Source organism: Ammospiza caudacuta, chromosome 32 (assembly GCF_027887145.1).
Source record: "Ammospiza caudacuta isolate bAmmCau1 chromosome 32, bAmmCau1.pri, whole genome shotgun sequence".
Lineage (NCBI taxonomy): Eukaryota > Metazoa > Chordata > Aves > Passeriformes > Passerellidae > Ammospiza > Ammospiza caudacuta.
The window spans coordinates 4,084,875-4,105,526 of NC_080624.1; the positions used below are offsets into that span (position 1 = coordinate 4,084,875).

Here is a 20,652-nt window from a genome sequence, read left to right on the forward strand (position 1 = left end):
CCCAAATCTCCCCCAAATCCCCCCAAAATCCCACCAACCCCTCCAAAATCCCCCCAGAGCCCCCCAAATCCCCTCACCCCCGCGAGCGATGGCCTCCAGGACCCCCCAAAACACCCCCAAATCCCCCTTAAATCCCCCCAAACCTCCTTCCAGCCCCCCAAATCTCCCCTAAATCCCCCCTAATCCCCCCAAATCTCCCCCAAAATCCCCCCAGAGCCCCCCAAATCCCCTCACCCCTGCGAGCGATGGCCTCCAGGACCCCCCAAAACACCCCCAAATCCCCCTTAAATCCCCCCCAAACCTCCTTCCAGCCCCCCAAATCCCCCCAAAATCCCACCAACCCCCCCAAAATCCCCCCAGAGCCCCCCAAATCCCCTCACCCCCGCGGGCGATGGCCTCCAGGACCCCGCTGCAGGCCGTGGCCAGGTGCCCCGATCAGGTCCCACTCCTCGTCCTGGGGGTCCCCGGACCCCGAGAGCACTGGGGGGGGGTGGGAGGGGACAGCGTGGGGACCCCCCCCCAGGAGGGTGGGGGGGGATTTGAGAACATCCTTGGGGGGGGTTGGGGACATCCTGAGGGGGTTTGGGGACATCTTGAAGGGGTTTGTGGACATCTTGAGGTGTTTGGGGACATCCAGAGGGGGTCTGGGGACATCCTGAGGGGGTTTGGGGACATCCTGAGGTGTTTGGGGACATCTTGAGGTGTTTGGGGACATCCTGAGGGGGTTTGGGGACATCCTAAGGGGGTTTGGGGACATCTCCAGAGCATATGAGGACACCTTGGGGGGATTTGGGGACATTCCCAGAGGGGTTTGGGGACATCTCCAAGGGGGGGACGCGTGGGGGATAAAGGGGGGACACTGACAAGGGACAATGGGGGGCACAGAGGGGACAAAGTGAGGGACAAAAGGGGGGACTTGGGGGGGGGGGGGGGGGACACAGAGGGGGAACAAAAAGGGGACACAGGAGGGGACAAAGAGGGGAAATGGGGACAAAGGGGGGGGGACACAAGGGGAGGGACGGGGGGACATTGTGGGGGACACAGAGGGGACACGGGGGACAAAGGGAGGAGCACTGGGGGGATATTGGGGGACGCGGGGGGGACACGGATGGGATACGGAGAGGGACAAAAAGGGGACACGGGGGGGGTGACAAAGGCGGGGACAAAGAGGGGGGCACTGGGGGGGACAAAGTGGGGGGGACAGATGGGACAAAGGGGAGGACAAGGGGGGGGACACGGTGAGGACAAAGCGGGGGACAAAGGGAGGGACATAAGAGGGACATGGGGGGGACAAAGTGGGGACAAAAAGGGGACCCAGAGGGGACACGGGGGGGTGACAAAGGGGACACAGAGGGGACACAGAGGGGACACGGGGGGTGACAAAGGGGACACAGAGGGGACACGGGGGGGTGACAAGGGGGACACAGAGGGGACACGGGGGGGAACACAGAGGGGACACAGAGGGGACACGGGGGGGTGACAAAGGGGACACAGAGGGGACACGGGGGGGGGTCGGTGCCACTCACGCCTGCCCAGCGATTGTCGCAGAGAGGGACCCGGGGGGGCCACGGGAGCTCCGGGGGCCGGGGGGGGACCCTGGGGACACCGAGGGGGGGTCAGAGGGGACATTGGGGACATTGGGACGGGGGGGACATTGGGGGACACGGGGGGGGGGGGGGGGACATGGCGGGGGGAAAATTGGGGGACACGGGGGGGACATTAAGGGACACAAGGGGGGACACAGGGTGGGACATTGGGGATGGGGGAGGGACTCTGGGGGACACAAAAGGGGACCCGGGGGACACAGGGAGGGGATGGTAGGGGGGGACCCAGGGGGACATAGGGGGGACATTGGGGAGGGGACGGGGGGGACATTAAGGGACACGGGGGGGGGGGGGGAAGGGGGGGACATTATTGGACATTGAGGGGGGACAGGGAGGGACATTGGGGAACAAGGGGGGGACACAGGAGGGAATGGGGGGACATTGGGGGACACGGGGGGGACAAAGGAGAACATTGGGGGACACAGGGAGGGAATGGGGGGACATTGGGGGACACGGGGGGGACAAAGGAGGGCACAGGGGGACATTGGGGACATTGGGAGGGGACACTCACCGTGTCCCCAGCCGGGGCGGGGCTGTGGTGTGGCAGCAGCAGGTCCGGGGTGGGGTCAGCCAGGGTGGGGGACCTGGGGTGTCACAGGGGGTGAGGTGACAATTCTGGGGGTCCCCGGGGGGTGTGTGTGTGGGGGATTTGGGGATTCCCAGGGGGAATTTGAGGGTTTTGGGGGGGGATTTGGGGGTTCCTGAGGGGGATTTTGGGGGTTCCCGGGGGGGAAATTGGGGGTCCCCAGAGGGGATTTTGGGGTTTTCAGGGAGATTTGGGGGTTCCAGAGGGAATTTGGTTGTCCCTGGGTAGAATTTTGAGGGTCCCAGGGTGGGATTTAGGGGGGTCCCAGGTGGATTTTAGGGTTCCAGGAGGGGATTTTGGGGGGGGTTCTGGTGTCACTCACGGGCTGGGGGCGGCTCCGTTGGTGTTTTTGGGGCTGGGGGGCCCGGGGGGGAAGGGGGTTCTCTCCTCATCCAGGGTCAGCAGGAGCCCCCCCGGGGCCCCCCCCGTCGCTGTCCGCCCCCCCCCGAGTCGCTGTCGCTGTCCCCGATGTCCCCAGGGGGGTCCCCAGGGCCGGGGTCCCCCCCCGAGCCCCGGCCCTGCTCCAGGGACAGCGCGTAGAGCTCGGAGAAACTCCTGGGGGGCAATAATGGGGGGCAATGAGGGATGGGGGGGGGGGGGGTCCCACCTGTGCCCCCCAAAATCCCCCAGATTCTTCTCAGCGCCCCCCATGACGCCCAGACCCCCCCCCAAATCCCTCCCGCTTCCCCCATTCCCCCCCATTACCAAGCCCCCAGACCCACAGAGCCCCCGCGTATCAAACCCCCCAAAATTCCCCCCTAAATCCCCCCCCATCAAACCCCCCAAAATTCCCCCCAAACCCCCCATTTCCAAACCCCCCAAATTCCCCTAAACCCCCCCACTCCCCCCATACCAAACTCCTCAAACCACCCAAAATTCCTCCCTAAATCCCCTTAAATTCTCCTCATATCAAACTCCTCAAAACCCCCCAAAATTCCTCCCTAAATCCCCCCAAACTCCCCCCCCAAACCCCCCCAAAATCTCCCCTAAATCCCCCCATATCAAACCCCCTAAATTCCCCCCAAACCCCCCCATTCCCCCCGTATCAAACCCCCCAAACCCCGCCCCAAAATTCCCTCCTACATCCCCCCATTTCCCCCCATATTAAACCCCCCAAACTCCCCGCAGACCCCCCAAAATTCCCCCCTAAATCCCCCCACATCAAAGCCCCCAAATTCCCCCCAAACCCGCCAAATTCCCCTCATATCAAACTCCTCAAAACCCCCCCCAAATTCCCCCGAAATTCCCCTCATATCAAACTCCTCAAAACCCCCCCAAATTCCCCTCATATCAAACTCCTCAAAACCCCCCCAAATTCCCCACAAACCCCCCTCATATCAAACTCCTCAAAACCCCCCCAAATTCCCCCCAAATTCTCCTCATATCAAACTCCTCAAAACCCCCCCAAACCCCCCAAATTCCCCTCATATCAAACTCCTCAAAACCCCCCCAAATTCCCCCCCAAATCCCCCCCAAATTCTCCTCATATCAAACTCCTCAAAACCCCCCCAAATTCCCCTCATATCAAACTCCTCAAACCCCCCCAAATTCCCCCCAAACCCCCCAAATTCCCCTCATATCAAACTCCTCAAAACCCCCCCTAAATTCCCCTCATATCAAACTCCTCAAACCCCCCCAAATTCCCTCCAAACCCCCCAAATTCCCCTCATATCAAACTCTTCAAAACCCCCCAAATTCCCCTCATATCAAACTCCTCAAAACCCCCCCAAACCCCCCAAATTCCCCTCATATCACACTCCTCAAAACCCCCCCAAATTCCCCCCAAATTCCCCTCATATCAAACTCCTCAAAACCCCCCCAAATTCCCCCCCAAATTCTCCTCATATCAAACTCCTCAAAACCCCCCCAAATTCCCCCCCAAATTCTCCTCATATCAAACTCCTCAAAACCCCCCCAAATTCCCCTCATATCAAACTCCTCAAACCCCCCCAAATTCCCTCCAAACCCCCCAAATTCCCCTCATATCAAACTCCTCAAACCCCCCCAAATTCCCTCCAAACCCCCCAAATTCCCCTCATATCAAACTCCTCAAAACCCCCCCAAATTCCCCTCATATCAAACTCCTCAAAACCCCCCCAAACCCCCCAAATTCCCCTCATATCACACTCCTCAAAACCCCCCCCAAATTCCCCCCAAATTCCCCTCATATCAAACTCCTCAAAACCCCCCCAAATTCCCCCCAAATTCTCCTCATACAAAACCCCCCCAAATTCCCCCCAAATTCTCCTCATATCAAACTCCTCAAAACCCCCCAAATTCCCCCCAAATTCCCCTCATATCAAACTCCTCAAAACCCCCCCAAATTCCCCCCAAACCCCCCAAATTCCCTTCATATCAAACTCCTCAAAACCCCCCCAAATTCCCAAACCCCCCTCATATCAAACTCCTCAAAACCCCCCAAATCCCCCCAAACCCCCCCCGACCTCCTGGGCCGCCCGTCGCGGTCGGGGGGCAGCAGGGTCAGCGCTCCCGAGGGTCCCGGAGCAGCTCCCGCAGCCCCGGGGGTCTCCCGTGGGGAGGGGGCGCCGCCCCACGCGCAGCAGCCGCGCCCCCGGCCGCAGCCCCGCCACGTCGGCGAACGAGAAGCGGGTGACGGCCGAGACCACCCCCCGGGGGTCCACGCGGAACCCGCGGCGACCCCCGGCCTCCCTCGGGAGAGACAATTCCTGAGCCTCGCAGCCGCGGGTCACTGCCTGTGCGGGAGGGAAAGGGTTAATGAGACCCCAGACCCATCCCAGAGACCCCCGGCCTCCCTCGGGAGAGACAATTCCTGAGCCTCGCAGCCGCGGGTCACTGCCTGTGCGGGGAGGGAAAGGGTTAATGAGACCCCAGACCCATCCAGAGACCCCCCCAGAGCTACCCCAGAGACCCTCGCAGCCGCGGGTCACAGCCTGTGAGGGGAAGAAAGGGTTAATGAGACCCCCAGAGACCCCCCAGAGCTACCCCAGAGACCCTCGCACCCGTGGGTCACTGCCTGTGCGGGGTGGAAAGGGTTAGTGAGACCCCAGACCCATCCCAGAGACCCCCGGCCTCCCTGGGCAGTGACAATTCCTGGGCCTCGCCGCCCCTGGTTACTGCCTGCAGGAGGGAAAGGGTTAATGAGACCCCCAGAGCTTCCTTAGGGACCCCCAGAGACCCTCACAACCGCGGGTCACAGCCTGTGAGGGGGGGAAAGGGTTAATGAGACCCCAGAGCCATCCCAGTTTACCCCAGTCCCTCCCAGTCCCCCCAGTGTCCTGTCCCCAGTCCCCAAAATCCCTCCCATTCCCCAAATCCTCCTCCCAGTCACTCCCACCCCATCCCACTCCCCCCAAATCCCCTCCCAGTCCCTCCCAGTGCCCCTCAGTTCCCCCAGTCTCACCTGCAGCCCCCCCCAATCCCCTCCCAGTGCTCCCAGTCCCTCCCAGTGCTCCCAGTTTCCCCAGTCTCACCTGCAGCCCCCCCAGTCCCTCCCAGTGCTCCCAATTCTCTCCCAGTTTCCCCAGTCTCACCTGCAGTCCCTCCCAGTGCTCCCAGTCCCTCCCAGTTCCCCCAGTCTGTCTCACCTGCAGCCCCCCCAATCCCCCCCAGGTCCCTCCCAGTCCCTCCCAGTTTCCCCAGTCTCACCTGCAGCCCCCCCAGTCCCCTCCCAGTGCTCCCAGTCCCTCCCAGTCTCACCTGCAGCCCCCCCAATCCCCCCAAATCCCCTCCCAGTGCTCCCAGTCCCTCCCAGTCCCTCCCAGTGCTCCCAGTTCCCCCAGTCTCACCTGCAGCCCCCCCAATCCCCTCCCAGTGCTCCCAGTCCCTCCCAGTGCTCCCAGTTTCCCCAGTCTCACCTGCAGCCCCTCCCAGTCCCTCCCAGTTTCCCCAGTCTCACCTGCAGCCCCTCCCAGTGCTCCCAGTTTCCCCAGTCAGTCTCACCTGCAGCCCCTCCCAAACCCTCCCAGTGCTCCCAGTTCGCCCAGTCTCACCTGCAGCCCCCCCAATCCCCTCCCAGTGCTCCCAGTTCCCCCAGTCTCACCTGCAGCCCCCCCCAATCCCCTCCAGTGCTCCCAGTTTCCCCAGTCTCACCTGCAGCCCCTCCAGTGCTCCCAGTTTCCCCAGTCTCACCTGCAGCCCCCCCAATCCCCTCCCAGTGCTCCCAGTTTCCCCAGTCTCACCTGCAGCCCCCCCAGTCCCTCCCAGTGCTCCCAATCCTCTCCCAGTTTCCCCAGTCTCACCTGCAGTCCCTCCCAGTGCTCCAGTCCCTCCCAGTTCCCCCAGTCTGTCTCACCTGCAGCCCCCCCAATCCCCCCCAGGTCCCTCCCAGTTTCCCCAGTCTCACCTGCAGCCCCCCCAGTCCCCTCCCAGTGCTCCCAGTTACCCCAGTCTCACCTGCAGCCCCCCCAATCCCCCCCAAATCCCCTCCCAGTGCTCCCAGTCCCTCCCAGTCCCTCCCAGTGCTCCCAGTTACCCCAGTCTCACCTGCAGCCCCCCCAATCCCCTCCCAGTGCTCCCAGTCCCTCCCAGTGCTCCCAGTTTCCCCAGTCTCACCTGCAGCCCCTCCCAGTGCTCCAGTTTCCCAGTCAGTCTCACCTGCAGCCCCCCAATCCCCTCCCAGTGCTCCCAGTTTCCCCAGTCTCACCTGCAGCCCCTCCCAGTCCCTCCCAGTTTCCCCAGTCTCACCTGCAGCCACCCAATCCCCTCCCAGTGCTCCCAGTTTCCCCAGTCAGTCTCACCTGCAGCTCCCCCAATCCCCTCCCAGTGCTCCCAGTTCCCCCAGTCTCACCTGCAGCCCCCCCAATCCCCTCCCAGTCCCTCCCAGTTTCCCCAGTCTCACCTGCAGCTCCCCCAATCCCCTCCCAGTGCTCCCAGTTTCCCAGTCAGTCTCACCTGCAGCTCCCCCAATCCCTCCCAGTGCTCCCAGTTCCCCAGTCTCACCTGCAGCCCCCCAATCCCCTCCCAGTGCTCCCAGTTCCCCCAGTCTCACCTGCAGCCTGGCCACCACGTGCTCGGCGCTGCCCCGGGGCAGCCTCAGCCCGATCCAGGCCCCTCGGCCGTGGAAGATCTCGAGGCGGCCGTCGCTGAAGGCCCAGCCCAGCACGTCCCGGCAGGCGCAGCTGAACAGGGGGAGGGGGCTGGGCGCGGCGACCCCCGACTCACATTTCTGCCTTTGCGCGCTCTCCTCCCCCGCCCCGTCGTTATTCTGGGGAGGGGGCCGCTCCGAGTTCGCCCCGCAGGGATTTGAGACCGCCCCGGCGCGGGCGGGGGGCGCCGCGACCACCACGATGCGTTCGGCCGCCACCCCCAGCAGGCAGGGCAGCTCGGGACCCCCGCCCGTTTCAACGCGCGCCCCCCACACCAACGCCCCCGCCACGCCGCCCCCCACCATCAATTCGGCGTTCCCCGCCGCGGAGCCCCCGCCCCGGCGGAGCCCCCCGAGCGTGGGGAGCCCCCTGGGGGTCGCGGGGAGCGCGGGACCCCCGGGGTGGGCGCGCAGCAGCTCCTGCAGGTACTGGCGGCGGGTGCGGGCGGCCATGGCCCCCAGGCGCCCCCCCCGCGCCGCCGCGTTCTCGCCGTTGATGGCTTTGGCCAGGAGGAAGGGGCGCAGCCCGGAGCCCCCCAAAAACCGCTGCCCCTCGGCCAGGGGGGGCCCGAACGGGGGGGTGTCATCGGGGCGGACCACGGCCACGCTATGGGGGAAGGGAGGGGGGAAAAGGGGGGTTAAGAGACCCCGAAAATGTGTGGGAGACCCCCTCAGGATGAAGCAGGGAACCCCAAAGGTTGGGGAATCCTGAGAGCCCAAAAATACAAGCGAGACCCCGAAAATGTGTGGGAGACCCCCCAGGATGAAGCAGGGAACCCCAAAGGTTGGGGAATCCTGAGACCCCAAAAATACAAGCGAGACCCCGAAAATGTGTGGGAGACCCCTACCCAGGATGAAGCAGGGAACCCCAAAGGTTGGGGAATCCTGAGACCCCAAAAATCCAGGAGAGACCCCAAAGAGACCCCGAAAATGTGTAGGAGACCCCCCCCCCCAGAATGAAGCAGGGAACCCCAAAGGTTGGGGAATCCTGAGAGCCCAAAAATACAAGCGAGACCCCAAAAATGTGTGGGAGACCCCAAAGAGTTTAGGGAGACCCTGCTGGGAGTACTGAGAGCCCAAATCCAGGAAAGACCCCAAAAATCCAGGAGAGACCCCAGACCCCCCAAAACCCCTCTTGGGAGACCCCCCCACCCCCATTTGAGACCCTAGACCCCCTCGGGGACCCCAAAACCCCTCGAGTGAATCCTTCCCACCCCCATTTAAGACCCCCAGACCTCACCAGGGACCCCCCCCATCCCCATCCCACCTGTAGGCGGTGCGGGGCGTGCCGGGCTCGTGCACGCGCACCACCAGGAACACGTGCTGGAAGTGGCTGCGGAGCGCGCGCGGCGAGAACGGGAGCGCGCCCGGCTCCTGGAACACGATAGTCACGATATCGTTGCCGATGTGGCGCTTCCGGAGCAGCTGCGGGGGCAGAAAACGGGGGGGTCCGAGACCCCAAAACTGTCATGGGGGGGTTCAGAGCCCCTAAATTGCCATAGGGGGATTTAGACACCCCAAAATCGTCCGAAAGGGGGGTTCAGAGCCCCTAAATTGTCACGATATCGTTGCCGATATGGCGGTGCCGCAGCAGCTGCGGGGGCAGAAAAGGGGGGGGTCCGAGACCCCAAAACTGTCATGGGGGGGTTCAGAGACCCCAAAACTGTCATGGGGGGATTTAGACACCCCAAAATCGTCCGAAAGTGGGGTTCAGAGCCCCTAAATTGTCACGATATCGTTGCCGATATGGCGGTGCCGGAGCAGCTGCGGGGGCAGAAAACGGGGGGTCAGAGACCCCAAAACTGTCATGGGGGGGTTCAGAGACCTCAAAATCGTCCGAAAGGGGGGTTCAGAGCCCCTAAATTGTCACGATATTGGTGCCGATATGGCGGTGCCGGAGCAGCTGTGGGGGCAGAAAAGGGGGGGGTCAGAGACCCCAAAACTGTCATGAGGGGGGCTCAGAGACCCCGAAATCGTCCGAAAGGGGGGTTCAGAGCCCCTAAATTGTCACGATATCGTTGCCGATGTGGTGGTGCCAGAGCAGCTGCGGGGGCAGAAAAAGGGGGGTCAGAGACCCCAAATCTGTCATGGGGGGGGTTCAGAGCCCCTAAATTGCCATAGGGGGATTTAGACACCCCAAAATTGTCCGAAAGTGGGGTTCAGAGCCCCTAAATTGTCACAATATCGTTGCCGATATGGCGGTGCCGGAGCAGCTGCGGGGGCGGGGGAGAGACCCCAAAATTGTAACGGGAGGGGGGGTCAGAGACCCCAAAATTGTCATTGGGGGGGGGTCCAGAGACACAAAATTTTCTGGGGGGGGTCAGAGTTTCAAAATTGTCATGGGGGGGTTCAGAGACCCCTAAATTGTCTGAAAAGGGGGAAATCAAAGCCCCAAAATTGTCCTTGGGGAGGTCAGAGACCCCAAAATTGTCATGGGGGGGTATCGGAGACGCCAAAATTGTAATGGGTGGGATCAGAGACCCAAAATTGTCATTGGGGGGTTCAGAGACACAAAATTGTCGGGGGGGGTTCAGAGGGGGATCAGAGACCCCAAAATTGTCGTGGCGGGTGTCAGAGACCCCTAAATTGTCTGAGAGGGGGAATCAAAGCCCCACATTTGTAATAGGGGGGTCAGAGCCCCCAAAGTTGTCCCGGGGGGGGGGGGGTCTCCAGAGGGACCCCAACCTCCCACAACCTCCCCGAGCTCCTGCTGGGGGTGCAGGGCAGCGCTGGGAGGGACCCCAGACCCTATAGACCCCCATCACCCTCTGTGACCTCTCTGTGACCTCTCTGTGACCTCTTTGTGACCCCCCAGGACCCTCCCCACGACCCTGGGACCCCTCCCCACCCCCCGGTACCTGCTGGGTGTTGCGGGGGTGAAGGGCAGCATGGTGCTGACGTGGAACATCACCTCGTAGCCGTGGTAGGTGGTGTAGAGCGAGTGCGTGCCCGTGGAGTCGGCTGGGGAGGGGGCACGGCTGAGACCCCTCCCCAATGGGGAGACCCCGACCCAACGGGGAGAGCCTGACCCAATGGGGAGACCCCGACCCATGGCCCTGTGTGTCCCCACGTCCCCCACATCCCCTCCATGTCCCTGTGTCCCCTCCATGTCCCACCATGGCCCTGCGTCCCTGAGTGTCCCCAAGTCCCCCGCTGTCCCCTCCATGCCTCTCCAATGTCCCTTCCACGTCACCTCAGTGTCCCCCCCGGTTCTCTACTTCCCCGTGTCCCCCCTGTGTCCCCATGTCCCCTCCATGTCCCCATGTCCCTGTGTGTTCCCCCCATGTCTGTCCATGTCCCCCAAGTCCCCCAATGTCCCTGAGTGTCCCCAAGTCCCCCCTGTCCCCTCCACGCTCCTCCATGTCCCCTCCATGTCCCCCAGTTCTCCACTTCCCCATGTCCCCTCCATGTCCCCATGTCCCCTCTATATCCCTTCCATGTCCCCATGTCCCAGTGTCCCTGTGTCCTGCCATGTCCCCATATCCCCCCCATGTCCCCCCGTATCTCTGTGTCCCTCTGTGTCCCCATGTCCCCCCCATGTCCCCCAAGTCCCCACATCCCTGTGTCCCCGCCATGTCCCTGTGTTCTGCCATGTCCCCTCCGTGTCCCCACGTCTCCACATCCCCACATTCCCTCCCCGTCCCGGTGTCCCTGTGTGTCCCCCTGTCCGTCTGTCCCCCTGTCCCGCTCACTGCACGTGTCCAGCTGTGCCCAGTAACCGCTGCAGCCTCACGCAGGTGTGTCCCCACGTCCCCTCCATGTCCCCACCATGTCCCTGTGTGTCCGTCTGTCCCCATGTCCCCCTGTCCCGCTCACTGCGCGTGTCCAGCTGTGCCCAGTAACCGCTGCAGCCTCACGCAGGTGTGTCCCCACGTCCCCTCCATGTCCCTGTGTGTCCCCTCCATGTCCCCACCATGTCCCTGTGTGTCCGTCTGTCCCCATGTCCCCCTGTCCCACTCACTGCGCATGTCCAGCTGTGCCCGGTAACCGCTGCAGCCTCACGCAGGTGTGTCCCCACGTCCCCTCCACGTCCCCACCCTGTCCCTGTGTGTCCCCCTGTCCGTCTGTCCCCCTGTCCCGCTCACTGCGCGTGTCCAGCTGTGCCCGGTAGCCGCCGAAGCCGCGCAGCCTCACGCGGGTGCCCAGCAGGTTCAGGAAGTGCTCGAAGGCCGGCCCGGCGCCCTCGTTGTTGTACATCTGCTCCTCGGAGCCCTGCCCCGCCCGGCAGTACAGCACGCCCACCTTGCGCTGCCGGCTCACCTGGGGGGCACAGACCTCGTTTGGGGGTCCCTGTTCTGTTCCATCCCATTCCCATCCCATCCCATGGATCCCATGATCTCATCATCTCATTGTCTTATTCCATCCCCATTCCATGGATCTCATCATCCCATGGATCCCATTCCCATCCCATTATCCCATCCCATCCTATCCCACAGATCCCATTATCCCATCCCGTTCCCATCCCATGGATCCCATTACCCCATCAATCACAACACACGGATCCCATTGGTCCCATCCCATTCCCATTGATCCCATCCTACGGTTTCCATTATCCCATCAATCCCAACACATTGATCCCATTGATCCCACCCCACCCCATCAATCCCACTGATCCCATCCCACCATCCCATTCTCCAATCCCATCCCATCCCATCCCATCTCATCTCATTCCATCCCACGGATCCCATCCCACCCCATCAATCCCAACACATTGATCCCATTGATCCCACCCCACACCATCCCATTATCCCATGGATCCCATTATCCCATCAATCCCAACAGATGGATCCCATCCCATCGATCCTATCCCATTGATCCCATGGATCCAATTGATTCCATTCTATTGATCCCATTGATCTCATCCCATTGATCCCATCCCATCCCATGGATCCAATTGATTCCATTCTATTGATCCCATCCCATCAATCCCAACACATGGATCCCATTGATCCCACCCCAACCCATTGATCCCGATCTATTGATCCCATCCCATCCCCATCCATCCCATGGATCCCATCCCCCCCACCCCATTATCCCACCCCCATCCCCTCCTGTGTCCCCCCCTCCCCTTTCCCTGCGCCGCCCCCTCCCCAAACACCCCCCACCCCATCCCACCCCCTCCCCAAACCCCCTCCTCACCCCCTGCTCGTCCAATTTGAGGAGGGTCTCCTGCACGGCGGGGGCGGGGGCGAGCCGCAGCCCCCCCACGGCCAGCCCGGGCAGCAGAACTTCCAGAAGCTTCCGCGGGGGCACCGCCCGTGCCCCGGGGGGGCGGCAGCCGGGGGGCAGCGCCTCCTCCAGCACCGACCCGCGCAGCGTCCGCAGCTGGGGAGGGGGCGGCGGGGTTAATTTGGGGAGGGGTCTCATGGTACCTCCCCCCTGCTGATGAGTCTCTATGCGGTTTTTTGGGGTGGGGGCGCTGATTTCGCCTCTCCTTCCCCCCCAACTCCGCCGAGCCCTGACCCTACTCACCCCCCCCGTGATTCCCCTCCCCCCTGAGGCGCCCCCTCCCTACCTGAGGCGCCCCCTCCCCACCTTTTTCCCCCCCAGCTCACCTGGCAGGTGCGCACGATGATTCTGTGCAGCACCTGCGGCCGCGCCCCCTCCTTCTCCTCCCGCCGCAGGGACACGGCCACGGGCCCCAGCCGGGGGTCCTCGCCCAGCAGGTTGTGGTGCTCTGGTGGGGAGGGGTCGGGGTCCTTAGAGACCCCCCAGAATCCCCTCAGAGCCCCCAGACCCTCCCAGAACCATCCTGGTCCTAGCGGAGCTCTGCGCGTTTTCACCCACCCGGTTCCGATGCTCTGGGGGGGAAGGAGGGGGGATTCGGGATCCCCAAACCCCCCCAGACCCCCTAAAGCCCCCCAGACCCCCTGCAGCCCCCCCGGAACCCCCAAACCCCCTCCAGCCCTCCAGAACCCCCCAAGTCCCCCGATCCCCCCACAGCTCTGAGCATTCCCACCCACAAAGTTCCGATCCTCTGGGGAGGGGTCAAGACCCTCCCACCCCCCCAAAACCATTCCCTCGCCCCTTCCCCACCTCTCCCTCACTGCCTCAATTGTGCCCCCCACGTCTGACGCCCCCAGACCCCCATTTCCCCCTCCCCAGCCTCACCTTTCCCATAGAAGTACTTGCGGTAATACTCGGCGCCCTCATCGCTGTGCTCGATGGGGTGCGGGGGTCTCGCCCCCGCCGGGGGCTCCTCCAGCACCGCCACCGCCGCGTTCGGCAGCTGCCCCGGCCCGGGGAGGGGGTCCCGGGGGGGTCCCCCCAAGCCCGGTTCCTGCTGCTCCCCCCCGGTCTCGCAGCAGAAGCGGGGGCAGCTCAGCACCAGCGCTTCGGGGTCGGGGGCGTTTTGGGGGGAGCCGGGGGTCTCCTCGGGCTCCAGGTGTGCGGCCGAAGCCCCCGAGATCAGGCTGGGGGGGCCCGGGGGGGGCTCGTTGGGGTCGAACAGGATGCTCTGAACGTCGTAATGGGCGAGGAGGGGGCTCCAAGGTGGGCGGGGGAAGAAATCGGGGTCCCCCCTCCCCTCCGGCAGCCCCAGCAGGAGCAGGGGGTCGCGGAATCGGGGGGATGTGGGGCTGCCCCCCACCCCCACCCCCACCGCGGCATCTTCGTGGCTTTGGGTGCGGCTGCGGGGGGGCACCGACACCGGGACCCCCCCTCCGTCCTCCGGGGGTCTCCCTGGGGTCGCCTCGCTGCTGCTGCGCTGCCGGGGGGGGGCGGCGGAGCCCCCCGGGGAGGGGGGGCGGGGAGGGGACCCCCCCAACGGCCGGGGAGGGGGCGGGGGGCGGGCGGGCCAAGGGACCCCGCATTTTGCGGAGGAAGAGATCGTCGGACTGCATGGCCCCCTCCCCAAAAAACCCACCCGAAAATCCCCCTGGGACCCCTCAATCACGCCCCCCGAGACCCCCAAGGGCCGTCTGAGACACTTGGAGACCCCCAGGACCCCCCCCCGAGAACCTCAGGGAACCCCAAGAGACCCTCAGGGACTCTTTAGGACCCCCCGAGACCCTCAGGATCCTCAAAAGACCCTCAGGGACTCCCCAGGACCCCCTCGAGACCCTCAAGGAACCCCAAGAGACCCTCAGGGACTCCCCAGGACCCCCCCGAGACCCTCAGGGGAACCCAAGGGACCCTCAGAGACTCCTCAGACCCCCCCGGGGGTCTCAGCCCCCCCCCCCCCACCTCGGTTGTAACGGGGATCCCTCAGGCCGCGATTTCTCAATGGGAAGAACGTGGGAATGGACGGAGCGCTCCGATTGGCTGCCGGCGAATTCCCGCCCGCGGGAGGCCCCGCCCCTTTTCCCACGCGCCCCTCTCCGGGCCGGGTCAATGGGGGGGTCCCGTGGGGGTCCCTGGGGTGGGGAGGGGGCTCCGAATGCGGGGTTCGCTGGGGTGGGGGGCGCCGGTGACACCTGGGGAGGGACACGGGGGGGGTCAGGGGGTTCCTGCCCTCTTTCCGTGTCCGTCTGTCCCTCCTTGTCCGTCCATCCATCCCAGACATCCCCAGACCCCCTCCCCACCTCCCCCCAGCACGCTGAGACCCCCAAAACTCTGCTGGGGGAGGGGGAAGGGACGGAGAACCTGGGACCCCCCCCCCGGACACGCCGGTGCTGAAGCCGCGATGTCCCCAAATGTCCCCAGAGGCTCCGGAGGGGTTTGGGGAGGTCTGGGGGCATTTGGGGGGTCTGGGGGGGTTTGGGGGTGTCCGGGGGGGTCCAAGGGGAAGTCGCGGAAACATGGGGATGTTTGGGGGGGGGCCCGGACGCGCCGCCGCCGGCGGTTTCCTGCCATCCAGGAAGTGTCGGCAGCCGCCAACCCCCCAAATTCTGCCCCCCAAGAGCCCCCCCAAGTGACCCCCCCACACCGAGGGTCCCTCTCACCCCCTGAGACCCCCCAGGACCCCCCCACAATCCAAACCGAGCCCCCGTTGCTGACCTTGCCCCCGCTGTGAACTCGGGCGTCCGGCCCCCCCCCCTCCCATCCCCCCCCCAACTTCCCTTCCCCGGCGTCCGCCCCCCCCCGCCCCCCCCGGAGGAAGCAGCGTCTGGGCCCCCCCCAAAAAAATCCCAAAATCCCCTCGATCCCCCCCCAGACCCCTCCCCAGCTGTTTGAACCCCGGTAATTTTGGGGAGGGGGCGCAGGATGGGTGACCCCCCCCCCCCCCCCAGTACAGGTGAATGTGTGTGGGGGGGGGGGGGGCAGGAATTGGGGGACCCCAAATCTCCTGGGGGGGGTTCGCATGAGGGGGGGGGTCGCATGAGGGGGGGGTCACCGAAGAGGGGGGGGGCGGGGACAAAATGTTGGGGGTGGTCGCAGGGTTGGGGGGAGGGGATAAGAGACCCCCGAGAAACGCCCCCCTCCCCACCCAGAGGGTGAGACCCCCCCTCAATAAATACAAATCCCCCCAATTCCTACCTGCGGCCCCTCCCGTCAATGAGGGGGGGGGGGGTCGGGGTCGCCCCCCCAGCCTGGGGGTCCCCGTGGGGGGGGTTCCGGGGGGGTCCCGGCCGTTCTGGACCCCCCGTTCCGAGCGGCTCCGGCGGCTCCGAACGGCCGCGCCCCCCCCCCCCCCCCGCCCCACCCCCACCCTTCCCTTTTGCCGCTTCCTCCCAAACCGAGGGGGGGGGGAGGGGGGAGGGGCCTTCAGACCCCCCCTCATAGATCCCTTACAGCCCCCTCCCCATTTTAGGGTCAGGTGTTTGTGTGCCCCCCTGCCCCGCCCGAGATCTGAGAGTGGCGGGAAAAACAAAACAAAAAATAAAATAAAATTAAAAAAAAAAAAAAAAAAAACGGAAAAAAAAAAAGGTTGGGACCGTTAGGAACTTTATTAATTAATTAATTAATTGATTGCTCTCTTATCGACGCCAGAACTCGGCCGAAAAAAAAACGGCCGACAACGAGGTGGGGAACCCCCAAAATGTCACCTTGGGGGGGGGGAAAAACCCCCCACAAAATCCCCCCCCCGAAACCCCCCAGGAGCCCCCTCCCTCAATTTCAGGGACCCACCCCCCCCCCCCAAGCCCAGCCCCCTTCAGTTATGGGGGAGCAGCCCCTCCCAGGCCCCCCCATTATGGGACTGGACCCCCCCCAAAATGCCCCAATGACTCCCCCCAAAATGCCCTCTTCATTATAGGGTTGGACCCCCCCCCCCCCATTATGGAGCTGGACCCCCCACCCCCCAATTTTAGGGTCCCCCCCACTCAAATCCCACCATAGCGGGCGGGGGTCTCACCTGCCTTAAACCCCCCCCCCCAATCAAGGGGGGGTCCTGGGGGGGTCCCCAGGGAGGGGGGGCAATGAGGAGGGGGAGCTGCCAGGCAGGACCCCCACCCCTTCAGGAGGGTTGGGGAGGGGGCTCGGAGGGGGGCTCCTGGCATCGCCCCCAGCCCCATTATTGGGGACCCCCCCTTGGGACCCCCCCCCCCGAGCGGAGCCAGTCGCGGTCGGCGGCCGTGAGGATGCCCTGGAGCTCTGGGGGGGGACACAGAGGGGGTTTGGGGGGGTCCCAGACCCTGGGGAGGGGTCCCGAGGTTTGGGGGGGGGGGGGGGGGGGGGGGTCCCGGTGTCGCTCACCCCCAGCCCCGGTGGTGGCCGTGTCCAGGTGTGGCAGCAGCTCCTGGGGACAGGTGACACCAGGTGGGTGATTGGGGAGGGGGTCTCTGTGTTTTTGGGGAGGGGTCTCTGTGCCCCCCCCGCCCCCCCTCACTCACCGAGAGTTGGTTGAAGCCGCAGAGCTGGGGGGGGGTCGCGCGCGGCCACCGCAGCACCGAGAGCTCCAGAGCCCCCCCGGGGGGGCTGCGAGGGGGGGGACAACATGAGGTGACCCCTAAACCCAAAAATACCCCCAGACCCCTCCTCAAACCCCCCAAAATACCCCCAGACCCACCCAGGGGGCTGTGATGGGACGGAGATCGGGGGGAGGGACATGAGGTGACCCCCAAATACCCCCAGACCCCTCCCCAACCCCTCAAATACCCCCCAGACCCCTCCTCAAACTCTCTAAAATACCCCCAGAAACCCCTCCCCAGCCCCATCACCACCTCCAGACCCCTCCCCAAAAAAAAAAGGGGAGACTCAGACTAACCCGGGGGTCCCTGGGGGCTGCGGGGGTGGGGGGGCGGGACACAAATTGACCCCCAGACCCCTCCCCAACCCTCAAAATACCCCCAGACCCCCTCCAAATAAAGAGGGGAGACCCTCCAGCCCCTCAAAGTTACCCAGGGGGTCCCGTCCCACTCCTGGGGGAGACACAAAGTGATCCCCAGACCCCTCCCCAACCCTCAAAATACCCCCAGACCCCCCCAAAAAAGGGGACGGGAGACGCCCCGAACCCCTCAGACTCACGGGGGGCTCCCGTCCCGCTCCCGGGGGGGCAGCAGCGCCGCCGCCCCCCCCTCGGGGTCCCCCCGGGGGTCTCCCCGGTCCCGGTCCCGGTCCCGGTCGAGGCGGGCGTGCAGGCGGAACGTGACGGCCTTGACGGCCCCGAAGAACGCGGCCACCAGGGCACAGTACAGGGCGGGCACGGCCCGGGACGGGGGCAGCGCCTGAGCAGGGGGCAAGGGGAGGGGGTCAGCAGCACGTAAGAACAGACACAGAGACCCCCAAAGAGGCCCCAGGTACCCCCATAAACACTCCCTAAAGACCCTCCTCAAAGAGCCCCCAAATAACCCCATAAACACCCTCAAAAGACCCCTCCCGAAGAGCCCCCAAGGAGCCCCAAAAGAGCCCCTAAAGACACCCCAAAAGAAACCCCAAAGAGCCCCCCAAAGAGCTCCTCAAAGAAACCCCAGAGAGCCCCCAAAGAAACCCCAAAGGGCCTCCCTTAATACTTTCCTAAAAACATCCATTATTGTCCCCTCAAGTCCCCTCCAAACTCCCCCAAAAACCTCCTAAAGATTCCCCCAAAGAGCCCTCAAAGACCCCCTAAAGATCACCCCAAAGATACCCATAAAGACCCCTCTAAAGTCCCCCTAAAACACTCAAAGATCTCCTGAAGATTCCCCTAAAATCCTTTCGAAAGACCCCTAAAGACCCCACCAAGAGCCCCATAAACACCCTCAAAGAGCCCTCCTAAAATCCCCTCTAAAGACCCCCTAAAGATTCCCCTAAAGACCCCTCAAAGGCCCCCTGAAGACCCGTCCAAAGAGCCCTCCTAAAGTCCCCTCTAAAGACCCCTGAAGACTCCCCTATAGACCCCAAAATTCCCCCTAAAAACACCCCAAAGACCCATAAACATCCTCTAAACACCCCCCTAACGACCCCCCAAAAATCTCCTCTAAAGTCCCCCCTAGCGACCCCTCTAAAGACCCTTAAAGATCCTTCTAAAGACCCTTTAAAAGCCCCCAAAGACCCTCTAAAGATCCCTTTAAGAACTCCCCCAAAGACCCCCATAAAGACCCTCATAAAGACCCCTATAACTCCCCCGAAGACTCTCATAAAGACCCCCTATAACTCCCCCAAAGACCCCCATAAAGACCCCCATAAAGACCCTCATAAAGACCCCCTATAACTCCCCCGAAGACCCTCATAAAAACCCCCATAGAGACCCCCTAAATTCCCTCAAAGACCCCTCTAAACTCCCCCTAAAGACCCCAAATCCCTCAACTTCCACAGAACCCCCCCCCTCACCTCCTCCCCCACCCCTCAGAGCCCCCCAAACCCCCCCGGGACCCCGCCAGACCCCCCGGTTCCCCCCGTTCTCACCGAGTACAGCCCCAGCGGCAGCCCCAGCAGGAACAGCCACACGTAGAGCCGCACGCAGTTGGCGAACGCTCCGAGCTGCGGCTCCAGGAAGCAGCCGCCGGTCAGCGAGGCCCACACGCCCTGCCGGAGCACCTGCAGCACCGCCTCGCCCGCCATGGCGGCGCCGGGACCCCCCCGGGACCCCCCGGGCCTTTCCCGGGACCCCCGAACCCTCCTCAGGGTCCCGGCGCCGCTTCCGGGTGCGCGCGGCGATGACGTCATAGAGATAAACCCCGCCCCTCCGGTTGGACACGCCCCTTTCGTTGCTCCCCCCGTTCGGGGATAAGCCACGCCCCTTTCCGGGTGTGGGCGTGGCCAAGCCCCGCCGTGCCCCGGAGCGCGGAGGGCGCCCCCCAGCGGCGGCGGGCGGAGCCGCACCCCGGCCTTGGTGGGGGGCGCACACGGGACCCCTCCCCACACCGGGACCCCTCCCCACACCGGGACCCCTCCCCACCCCGGTATCCGCACCCGGACCCGCCCCTCCGCGTGTCCCGTGAGCCCACCGGGGGCAGCAGCGCCTCCCCAGCCCCGTACCGGGGTCCCGGGCTCGGCTCCGCTCCCCCCCTCCCCGCTCCGGCCTCTCTCGTCCGGTCCTTCCCCCCCCCCACCCACGGCGTCCGGTGCCCCCGGCCCGCCCCGTCCGGCGCTGGTTCCTTTTCCTTTGTCCCGGTGACAATGTCCCGGCTCCGCCTTCCCGGGGCCGCCTCAGCCAGCGCGGGGATCCGCCGGACCCCCGGGAGCGCCGAGCGGCCGGGCCGCCCCCTGCCCCCCGCCCGGGGACGCCGCCGGACGCCGCTTCCTCCTCCCCCCCCCGGGCCGGGCGGCGGGGGCGCCGGCGGGACCAGGCGGGGACGGGACGGGGCGCGGGGGGCCCCGGGGGACGGGACGGGGAGGAGGGGACGGGGCACGGGGAGGGAGGGCACGGGGGGGGGGTTGGGGTGGGTGGGGAGGGGGCGCGGGGATCCCCCGGGGGGGTTGTGGGGACCCTTTGGAGGCACCGGGATCGGGGAGGATCACCGGGGAGCGGCGGGGAGAGTGAGGAGTAACCGGGAACGCGGGGAGCCCCGGGATCTGTAGGGACACCCAGGGATCCATTGGGACCCCCAGGAACCACCGGGACCACCGGAATCTATAGAGACCCCCCAGGGATCGCCGGGATCCATTAGGACACCCAGGGATCCATAGGGACCCCCAGGGACCTCCAGGGGATCCATTGGGACCCCCAGGATCTATAGGGACCCCCAGGGACCCCTCCCATTTGAAGGGACCCATAGGGCACCTATAGGAACCATAAGGGACCACGTGAGGGGTGGAGACCCCCCAGGAGCCATCGCGACCCCCTGGACCCCATAACCGCCCCCCCCGGGGGGCTGCATTGGGACCCCCAGAGCTGTCAGACCCCTCAGGCAGCACCTGCAGGGCTCAGGTGACCCCCCCAGGACATCAAAAGGGACCCCATGGGGACCTGCTGGTACCCATAGGACCCCCCTGGGCACCCAAAGACCCCCTTTGGGCACCCAAAGACCCCTCCCCAGACACCCAAAGGGCCTCCCTAAGCCCCCCAGGCAGCTTCAGGACCCCCTTAAGCCCCTCTACAGGACCCCCCCAAACCCCCCCCAGCGAGCCGGGGCTGGGGGGGGGGGTCGCACCCC

The 20,652-nt window shown here is 64.7% G+C and overlaps 2 protein-coding genes across 2 annotated transcripts in view; both read right to left on the minus strand.

Moving 5' to 3' along the window:
• The window catches only part of LOC131569999 (signal-induced proliferation-associated protein 1-like), a 34,697-nt gene extending 18,062 nt beyond the window's left edge, over positions 1 to 16,635 (minus strand). Inside the window, exons 1-16 of the mRNA XM_058822329.1 lie at positions 16,589 to 16,635; positions 15,194 to 15,302; positions 14,441 to 14,670; positions 13,367 to 14,091; positions 12,811 to 12,932; positions 12,395 to 12,580; positions 11,341 to 11,515; positions 10,104 to 10,216; positions 8,523 to 8,680; positions 7,426 to 7,862; positions 7,160 to 7,296; positions 4,635 to 4,904; positions 2,513 to 2,745; positions 2,116 to 2,188; positions 1,527 to 1,596; positions 381 to 480 (exon numbers count right to left, since the gene is read on the minus strand). Coding sequence (XP_058678312.1) covers positions 381 to 480; positions 1,527 to 1,596; positions 2,116 to 2,188; positions 2,513 to 2,745; positions 4,635 to 4,904; positions 7,160 to 7,296; positions 7,426 to 7,862; positions 8,523 to 8,680; positions 10,104 to 10,216; positions 11,341 to 11,515; positions 12,395 to 12,580; positions 12,811 to 12,932; positions 13,367 to 14,091; positions 14,441 to 14,670; positions 15,194 to 15,302; positions 16,589 to 16,635 — 3,185 coding nt within the window. The remainder of the gene's footprint in view (positions 1 to 380; positions 481 to 1,526; positions 1,597 to 2,115; positions 2,189 to 2,512; positions 2,746 to 4,634; positions 4,905 to 7,159; positions 7,297 to 7,425; positions 7,863 to 8,522; positions 8,681 to 10,103; positions 10,217 to 11,340; positions 11,516 to 12,394; positions 12,581 to 12,810; positions 12,933 to 13,366; positions 14,092 to 14,440; positions 14,671 to 15,193; positions 15,303 to 16,588) is intronic.
• A 14-nt stretch (positions 16,636 to 16,649) lies between these two features.
• LOC131570000 (pecanex-like protein 3) lies at positions 16,650 to 19,192 on the minus strand. The gene is made up of 5 exons (XM_058822330.1): positions 18,962 to 19,192; positions 17,603 to 17,802; positions 16,969 to 17,053; positions 16,832 to 16,874; positions 16,650 to 16,729 (listed from the first exon to the last, which is right to left on the minus strand). Exons 1-5 carry the CDS (start codon positions 19,115 to 19,117, stop codon positions 16,650 to 16,652), a joined length of 564 nt encoding a protein of 187 aa, XP_058678313.1. The 5' UTR covers positions 19,118 to 19,192.
• Positions 19,193 to 20,652: the final 1,460 nt, after the last annotated feature.